Raw genomic sequence first — 9,830 nt, forward strand, 5'->3', positions numbered from 1 at the left:
CCTCGGCCGCTCGACCGAACGTGTCTCTACCTATTAGAATCCACGCGTTTACTGGGCTGACCGGCGAGCTGCGGAATGGAAAAGAGACCGACCTCTCGATATCTCGCGATACCGATCGCTCGTTGCATGATGAATGAATCATGGACTACCGATATGAAGGCAAAGGCGTAAAAACAAATTGAGAAACCTTTGTCAAGTCGGCATTGACGAGTCTTTCGTGCCCTGGTAATTTTAATTGCTAAGGATTTTTCGAAAACCTGCACAATTTTGTAGGCGGCTTCTCACAAAAAAAAAGTAGTAGCGTAGGGATACTTGAAGGCCAGAAGCTTGTTGACATCGCTCAGTTTTTGTTTATATGCAGAGCGATTTAAATCGATGGCGGGGACCCGAAAGACCGACAAGTCCGGTTTTCGTTGAGCGAAAAACGATCAAGAAAACTAGAAAACATAAAAAAGAAACGTAAAATTTCGGCACAGCCATTGTTGGTAAAATATTTCTAAGCTCAGAAAGTGTAACATTTTTATCTCGTATACATATACGTTTTTATTTAATGAAATAATACTATGAACACAAAGTAAATATGCAAATTATTTTTTCCTAGTTTTCATGTCGCTATCTCCCCTAAAATATATCTTGTTTTTGTGTGTACACTCTAATAATTATCTTTTTTTTTAGCGACAATAACTCCATATTTTTTTCATCAACTATGTACTTTGTACTTTGCACAGTGTTGTTTCACAAGCTAAATTTCAAAAACTATAATTTTTTTTAATACGCCACGTTAATATACAACTGTTCCTAAAAAAAAAACAATAAAATATACAAACTAACTTTTCGCCAATTTCGTTATTTGGACATTTAACTGACGCTTCAATGAACCCGCGTGAACCTTTTCAAAATGTTTGGTACACATTGACTAATATTATTCATTCAACAAGACGCTGGTACGAGAGACCCATGCGTCCGGTTTGCATTGGCGGAAAGCAACAATTCATCCTGAGAATTAAAAAACTAAAAAAAAAATATATATATATATATATACCACGTTCTTTCGCTCGTTAGTGCGGCTTGTTCCGGCGTTGCGTCGCTCTCGCGTTTAACGGAAACCCACGTCGGCGATATCGTTAGCTGTGGTCGAGAGCGCCGAAAGGAAAGCACGAATTATGCAAGTGGATCGTGCTCGTGCACTTGGTAGCGAGGAAGGCACGGTCGTCGAGAACTGTTCGTTAAGTCGCCGTGTCGCGAGGGTGGCGGCGAACGGCGAGGAGGAGCGGGGGGGGGGGGGGCATCGGCCATGGGAGCGTCGTCGATTTCTTTTTATCCGATCTCCCCGCTTCGAGAATCTAACCATCTCCTGCGAGTCGGCGGGCACATGCGACCGCGGGAAGCTGTGCTTAAGCACCGCCGCCGCCGCCGCCGCCGCGGCCGAGGCTGCGACGCCCGGCATTCCTGGCGTTAGGGCCGGCAAAACGCATTAGTTAACGGCCCTGAAAATGACACTTTGTATCGGCTAATGGGTAATTAAAGTCCCGGGGTTACGTTTCGCTCGGAATTTATTAAACGCGCCGCTGGGACGCGCGACTCCTCGGCCCCGGTACTCGACGCGGTTGGATATCGGATCGGCGCGTTTATGGGGATCCGCCACTTAAAACCTGCGAAAACGCAGATAAGGGACGCTCGTACGTCGAGGGGCCCGCGCCGGTCCCGCGGAGGATTGCGATACGTCCTCGTCGGTCAGTCTCTCATCGAGATCCGAGACTGCATTCGGCGCTAAATGGGGCAGTTTCGTCTCGTACCTGGCGCGAAGCGGCGCTTAATGACACTACGGTTTTAGAAGAAACTATACCTGAGGCGAGAACAAGGTTGGGAGGTGACTCGTTACTTGTAACGACGTTGCAGTTACAGTTACTTCTTTTTTTGCTCTAACTTAACTTCGTCACTTTCTCTCCGTCTGTAACTGTAACTTAACTCAGTTACACATTAATAGTTACTTTATATATTTTTTAAACCTCCACGGATCGCATTAGGCCTTGCATAAGCGCGTAAACGCCTTCATCGACACTTAACAATTCAGATGCAGATTCGACACTTTTATTTTCATTGCGAGAAAGTAACTGCAAAGTAACGATACGTTACTTTTTGAGTAACTGTAACTAGATACTTTTATAAAGTAACCTTCCCAACCCTGGGTGAGTGTACGATCTCTTGCAATAAGACTACTGTACGACGTCTGCGTCCTGGACTCCAAGCTGACGGGCGAATCGACGTCGCAAGTACGGGGGACTTTGATAATAATCGCTGGTGGCATGTTGTTAAAACGGAAGCGGATGTAGCCGATCGATGACAGTTCGCGAGCGAAATTGGGCGATCGCTCCGAGAATTGGACTTTGCGTGAGATCATCGGCTCAGGGTGTTTGCTTTTGTTTCCTCCGTTCACGTCTTTCACGTGATTCACCAATATTACGCCGAAGAACTGCGATCGCTCGGCTGAAATCAATCTTGACGCGGCGTGTCGTTTTACGTAGCGCTTTTTATTCGTACATTCCTTTCTCCACAATTTCACCTACGAGACATTCGTGAAATCCCTTTACAGTTACAGTTCGCACTTAACACTATGTACCTTCGGCAATAAAACTATCACATACTAGCAGTAACAACTAACGACTACAATGGCAACTCATTTACTTACGTAACGATAGCATATTAATATAGAAATACATGCGTACATATATTGCGCCACTTACGCGTTATCGTCGTCATCCGTAACGCGATTCACCGCCAATCGTCGTCGCGATCGGCGTCGCGACGACTCGATCGACATCGAGTAAACGGCCTGGCGGGATTTACATCGAGATGTCTGTTATGTCGTTAAGTTCGCTTCAGTCCCGAGGCAACTTCGACACCGTGAGAAACAATTCCGTGCGCCGACCTCTTCCTCTCTTCCCTTTCCCCCCCCCTTCCCGTCCGACGTTCCGGGACCTCGCGACGAACATATTTAATAATAACGCCGGCCGATTTATCACGCGCGTTAATGAGAAAGAAGTCGTATGCTGCACGTCATCTCGCGCCGCGCCGACTCGTTTCTTAATGGGTCTCGCCTACATTCATCGTAACCAATCTACGGTACAAACTCTATCTACGGCTACGGCGACACTTAAATTTAATCCCAACGCGCGCCGAAAACGACGTTTTTGCGAGCGACGGTCTCACCCGGGATCCACGCTGCTCGTTGCGCAAGATATTCACGCGGTTCACTCGTGCGACGCCGCTCGAAGGATCCGCTCGACGTGTCGAAATTTTGGGCAAATTTCGACTAATAATAATACGTTATAAATATCCTACGTTATGCGCGCGGACGCGAAACACCTTGCGCGAAAGGGAAGCGCCAATAAATAACGTCGAGGTGTGTACGTTAAAATTAACATTGAGATAAGAAGCAGGATGTATATTATTTGCGTACGCGTCACACCGCGCCTTTACACTACAGGTCCTTACTTTCGGATGTCCAGCTCTCCCCGACTATTATCATTCTCATTTCACGTATCCATGGTCTTAACGCGGTACAAGCGAGTCAAGCGCAAAGATTGAAGCGTGTGAGAGGGAGGCGACGCGGTAGATGAGGCTGGATAAAGAGGGGGGGGGGAGAGGGGCACGCGGGGAGGAGTAGCGGGTCTCGTCGACGGGACAGGGACTAATGCCTCTTAATGTGGTTCTGGGAGAGCTGGAAGATAATGAAATTGTGGAGAGCGCCCTCAAGTGTCTTAAGAAAGCCCTGCCACTGACCTTTCTCGTAGTTGATTTGCCTCTCCTGCTGCCTCGCGTTGTCGGCCGCGACCTTGAGCAAGCCCTGGATATTCCTCAGCAGGGTCTCCGTACTCGAGACCGAGGGGTCCTGGGCGCTCTGAGATACGGCGACCGCCGCCGAGGCTATCTGCGAGTAGTTCAGGGCCTGGGGAGGACTTTCCGAGCCCGGGGCTGGCAACGGCAGATTCTCCGGTACGTCCGACAAATCTGAAAGCAAAATTTTCCTTCACCCTTCCACCCGAGAAATCCTCCGGGACGACGGGCCGGACGGGGGTAGAGACACTCGGCGGCGATAAATAAACGCCGTCTATTCTATAACGCGCGGAGCTCATTTCGCGTGGAGATTCCTTTTCGAGCGGAACGTCGTTGTCGGGAGCGAAACGTCAATGATAAATTCACCGTAACGAACGTCGAACAACGTCCGAAGTACGTGGGGCAGGTCCCGAGACTCATACGGCGTGCGTGTCTCGAAGTCGTAATCTCGCGACGACTACTTGTTACCCTTCGCCACATTTTGATTTAACGTCAACGCGGGCGAATTAAATTCACGGATTGAACACTACACGGCGTTCCTCGGGCGATTAGTCGCGTCTCGGCCGACTGGCTGTTCATCATCTCGCTGTGAAATACCGGGGAGAAACCAAGTTTCGTTATCGATGGCCCAGCAATATAATTTGCGGCACTTATATGATTATTCGCGTGTGAAAGAAATTGATATATTCCTAATTAAAGTTAAAAGTGGCGTTAATAGTTAAAATAGTAAAAGATTAGTAGGGGCAATGTGAGCAATGTCACCTGAACGAAGCTGATAAATTATATATCGGTAACGTAGAGAATTATTTAACGCCAGTACATGATTAACCAATGTAGAAAATTGCTGGACGACGCTTGGCTGGCAAATTTCAATTAAAGAAATTTATTGCGAAAAATATTACCTCTGCCAGGGTCTGAATCTGGACCTCCCACACTCTAGGCGGGCGTCTCACCAATTCGACCACTGAGGCACCCTGGCTGAGGTGATATTTTGCGCAATGAATTTCTTCAATTAGAATTTGCCAGCCAAGCGTCGTCTAGCGATCTATCAGTATGTTCTAGCGTAAAATATATTATAAGCTTGGTAACAATATGACACAGATTGAACGTTTCGGTCAACTATATTGTTTTATTGGAGCCTTGTTCATATCTACTGGCTCTCAATTAATATTATAGATTTAAAAGAAACCCCCTGCTAAAGCTTTTCGACGTTCGAAATCAGCTTCGAAGTCGAGACGCTGCATTGAGTGGTCAACAATGTATTATCCGCCTCTTTAATAATCAAGAAGGTGAATCAAACTGGACCACCCCGGACTTCTTGGAAACGCGTCCTATTCGAAACGTATTGACACACATGTGGTATTTTGTCGCGTTACAGAGGGATCCGCGCGCGCGCGCGCGCGTTCTCCAAGATCAGCGAAAAGGATCCAGCGGGATCGCCGGAATAAAGGATGCCTTATGGTTATTGCCGTAGGGTCCCGGAGAGTGGCGGTGAGACAAGATGTCTGCGTGGGTTCCAGGCCTAAGTGATCGCTCGTGGTACCGGCCCACACCGTGGGCTTTAGCAGCCCGGCTGCTTTACGGCCAACGATATGTGGTTTATTGTATCGTCTTTTAATTATCTGCGCGCACCTACAACGCCACTCGGCAATCGGTTACTTATTGCCATTGGCCGATTTAATGCTCAGCGCACCTCCGGTGCCGGCACCTTTTGATAGGGAAACGCATCTCCTTCTATCCTTTCGATTCTCCGCTCCCCTAAAATCGCGATTCCTTTCTCCTTTTTTTTCCTTCCCGAGCCATTACAATTATCAGGACGAAAGTCACCGTCCTCTCGGAATCCCTTCGCCGCGAGGACGCGCGTGAATTCGCCCTTCGCCCCGCGAGTCCACCGATGCGAGCGCGAGAGGAATGTCCGTGTTCGGAAAGGCGGTGAGAAAATCATCTATATACGTGCGCTCGGCGGAGTCTGCCCGGGATTTGAAAAAGAAATCGCCCGGTGAAGCGAGTGAACACGATAATCGGAAATGGACGACGGGGATTCCGCGACGACCGTCAGATGCGAGATCGACGGCGAATCGACGGTGAATCCGATTCCGAGAACGAGAACGAGAGATAGTGGCGCGTCTCATTAAATCAGAACTGCATTCCACGAGCTTGTACACTCCCACGGGCGTTCGACGTGGTTCTACTTCGATCACCCGCGAGCATCGTGGGGCAAGGTGTACCCCGTGTATCGCGTACGACACGCTGCGAGACACGGATTTGATCCTTCCCCCTCTTCTCGCCGTACACGACCGGCACCCGGAATTTATACGTCTAACTCGCGTATTTCGTGGAATTTACGGGCCCACTAATTCGGGAGTACACGATCCCCTAATTTTGCGGGGCGCGCGGCGGTCCCCGACATTTTCCAGCCAGCCTCTAGTGGAGCGAGGGCCGAGTTGGTGGACAAATCCTGTGATTTCCATGAATCCTCACGGTCCGGCGTCGTCGCCCCCGTCGAGATTGCCATGTCTCGATTCGTCCGTAAATCATTCGTGGCCGCGCAAGGCGCGCTTTCTCCTAACGACTCGGCCCCGGTGCATTAAATCGCAGCGCGGCCGAAAGAAACGAAATTAATTAAGACAACGCGAGATGATCATCTTCCTCCCTTTTTTTTTCTACTCGTAGGAAACGCATTCGTAACGCAAAATCGATCCCACGTGGTGGACGCGACTTTACGAACGGCCCTCGGGCCCCATTAATTGGACCGGCCAATTAACATGCCGACGCGACAATGGTCGAGTAGATTAGAAATCAAAACGATTATGACGCTTCGGTGAGTCCGGAGCGCCAGAACAAGGCAGGGAAGGATAGCGGTACGAGGATCAGACGGAGATTCGATCTCTCGATCCATCTTTCATTAGAAAATGAAACTAAATATCGAAGATACGAGTCTAATGATTGCTTTGTCCCGGCAGTGACGCTTCTTACGCGGATACCGCGCGTTTTGGAAACACTCGCCGATAAAGGAACAAGCCCGGTCGATGTCGCGAGGCGCGCGACGTGCTCGTCTAATCAGTTGGAAAGCAATAATTACATTTGACATTTCCAAAAAATATTATTCCTTTTTGCAAACCCGAGGCAATTAAAAACGTCTACGCTGCGACTTGGCAACCGCTGCGGTGCGTTTCTCAGAGCGCGATGGAAGACGAATCCCGAAGCGCCCCTCGCGCTCTCTCGGTAGAGATGATGGATGAGAGGCCCTGACCCGCCAGTCGTCTAGAAGAACTCGTCTTTAAACGCGGCGTGTCCAGCAAAATCGATATAATTATTTCACGAACACGAATCCTTTCTCTCTCTTTCTCGCTTCCTCGAATCAAAATCGTCCCTTCGACACTCGTCGAACGTTAAAGGCGAATCGACGCGGTTTATCGCTTTAATTGATTGCCAGGCCACGAGCGATCTCTTTCGAGCCGATCGCTTTATCAGAGATATAAATGGCCGACGACTCGCAGGTCCCGACGTTTGCTACGCTACGTACCTTCGTCCTTTTCATTGTCGTCCTCGAGGTCCTCCGACAAATTATCATCCTCCTCCTCGTCGTCCTGAGAACGGTGCGACGCGCCCGCCTCGCTTCCGGACTGCTCGCCCACGCTTCCGCTTCCTGCCGTTTTCGACAGATTTAGAACCGGGCTGTGGCCGTTGGAGGAGCCTGAAAACGCACGAACGGCAAAGTCAATTAGAGATCCCACACATATTCGCATGTCTATCCCCGAGTCGAAATTTTCGTATACTATTTTGACACTTTTAAGGATAATTTACACCTACTTAGCCGATCTATACACCTACATAGACCAGCAATAGCCTACTTTGATGACATTATATTTTTTTACTCCTCCCTTGAATCTTTAATTCTAAAAATGTACTTTAGCTCCTACTTAAAAGGACCTACTTTAATGCTAAATTGGCAAAAGTAGAAATTTCCGACACTATCAGTTTGAAAGTAGGAGTAACTTTTGTACTTGCAGTCGACCTCTTTTACTGTCCTAGGTCCTACTGTATAATAGAAATTAAAGGTTCGACGCAGGGCCAAAATTTCGACTCGGGTCGAATACGCAAAATTACGTCTGTCCTGTACGCGATGTATATCAAACTCGGATTGACATCGCAACCGTGTATCCACTTGGCACGATAACCCTGGAAAGCGGCGTCAATCTTTCCCGGGGAACGCTCGGTTACGAGAAGAACGAGAAGCGCGTCCATTGACCGGACTGACAAGTTGATGGATTTTATTTACCGCCGCGCATCCCCCGTTTAGACGAGAACAAGCGGACCATCCACTCTCCGAATCCCTCCCCGCCCGTCCTGCCCGACGTGACCACCTCTTTCTCTTTCCGCATCCCTTTTTCCTCGCCCCGGCCGTCTAAGCGCGCCCGCGCGCGCGTATTTGATATCCCAGTATTTTAATCCTGACATAGATAGATACTGTTTGGGCAACGGTCGTCGGCGCTGACGCATTGCTCCGGGCCACTCGTGATCTCACGAGTACTCGGAACGGATACTCGTACGTATAGCGTGATGGCAGGGAGCAGCGCGTCTCGGCCGTTCACACACGTACGCGCCCGGAGCGCTATGTATCTCGTTGGCCGTTGAAAGAGAAGGGTCGCGGTTTTCTCGGCTCTTCCCCGGCGCGATCTAATGAATCGTACATCTTTTACGTTAAATTGACTTCTACACGCCGGCCGCCGGTTGAAGGCCGTGAGTCCCGATCGAAAGCCGCACGGCGGTGGCCAAGGGGGTAGCCGCTAGCTAAAATGTTGTCCCGCCGATTACACGATTTCATTAGATTCCATACGATTTCGTCTAATTGCAAATAATCTTCTTATATGCACGTTTAAAACTAGGCGACGTTGTTAAGAGCTGTTAGATTTCCTCAAGACATTATATCTTTTTGATTTTACGAATAAGCATTTGCTTGTAGAGGTAATTTCAATTAAGATTGTAGCATTCGGTCAGGTAGAAAACGTGTTTCCTCGCTTCCCACTTTTCCCACCAGTCTGACCGTGGTCTTGACGAGAAGTAATTTTGTATTTGTATCTACTGTTTATTGTTCTAAATTTGCGCGCAAAGGTGTTCATTGTCTAACAAGTGAGGAAACTTGAAAATGAAGGCAAACCGATTACATGGAGATTTCGTAAGGATTTCATAAAGATTTCGGAGACGCTGTCCCATGATTACATTAAGTGGCTACCCCGTTGGCGGAGGCAATCGTGCGCCTCTCTCGCGTGAAACGTGACGTTCGGTCTCGCAGGTCGAATCGCGTGGGCATCGAAATACGAACGATCGTCGCACGCGTGTGACGCGCGGACGTTAAGATTTGATTATTTGACAGGTCGAAAAGTGCGAAACGTAGGTAGAAGTCGAAGCGTGTCCCCCAGGCGGAGGTGGGCCCGTCGCGGAAGATAAAGAGTTCCATCAGACGGATTATAATATTATGGGGAATCAGAAGGAGATGCAGGGCCAGGACGTAACCCGATATTGGGCTTAATCTCCGGGATCCTAAACGTCCGGGACGCTCGTCGTTCGACCGCTCCGCGGACACACACTCGCGCGGCCCAGGCGAGAAGAGCGAAAAGGTAGAAATACAGAAAAGAACGAATACGCTCGGATTCTCGGATCGCCGCGCCGTGTCGCGGTCAAAAATCTTTCTGCGCCGCTTGACTTCGAGTCCGCGTCGATCGACCGTATTCCCCGGGGAGGAACTCTGACGATTAAGGATCTCGCGTTACATACTTAATCCATGTGACAGGCAGGTAGGAATACGAGAAATGGCGTCAGATGCTATAATGCCGACGACACGGCACAACTCACGGCATTCCTTCGGAGTAAATATTTCTTTTACGCCTCTTTTACGAATAAAAATATTTTACGTCGACACGGCTCGTTGGATTTATTGTAAATCGATGTTTGTATACAGGGTGTTACGTAATACCCGCCTCACTGCTCTG

General features: G+C 48.9%; 1 protein-coding gene across 2 annotated transcripts in view; it reads right to left on the minus strand.

The window, feature by feature from the left end:
- Window positions 1-2,527: 2,527 nt before the first annotated feature.
- The window catches only part of LOC105564256 (dachshund homolog 2-like), a 57,048-nt gene continuing 49,745 nt past the window's right edge, over window positions 2,528-9,830 (minus strand). Inside the window, exons 5-7 of one of the 2 annotated variants that reach the window (XR_001009103.1) lie at window positions 7,364-7,534; window positions 3,078-4,011; window positions 2,528-2,929 (exon numbers count right to left, since the gene is read on the minus strand). Coding sequence is in view for 1 of the 2 variants with exons in the window: in XM_012016498.1 (XP_011871888.1) it covers window positions 3,692-4,011; window positions 7,364-7,534 (491 nt within the window). In the remaining variant the exon portion in view is untranslated. Of the gene's footprint in view, window positions 4,012-7,363; window positions 7,535-9,830 lie in introns of both variants that reach the window. The other variant, XM_012016498.1, reaches the window with a different exon arrangement.

The sequence above is a fragment of the Vollenhovia emeryi genome, unplaced genomic scaffold, assembly GCF_000949405.1.
Source record: "Vollenhovia emeryi isolate VEMERY1.0 unplaced genomic scaffold, V.emery_V1.0 DF939167.1, whole genome shotgun sequence".
Classification (NCBI taxonomy): domain Eukaryota; kingdom Metazoa; phylum Arthropoda; class Insecta; order Hymenoptera; family Formicidae; genus Vollenhovia; species Vollenhovia emeryi.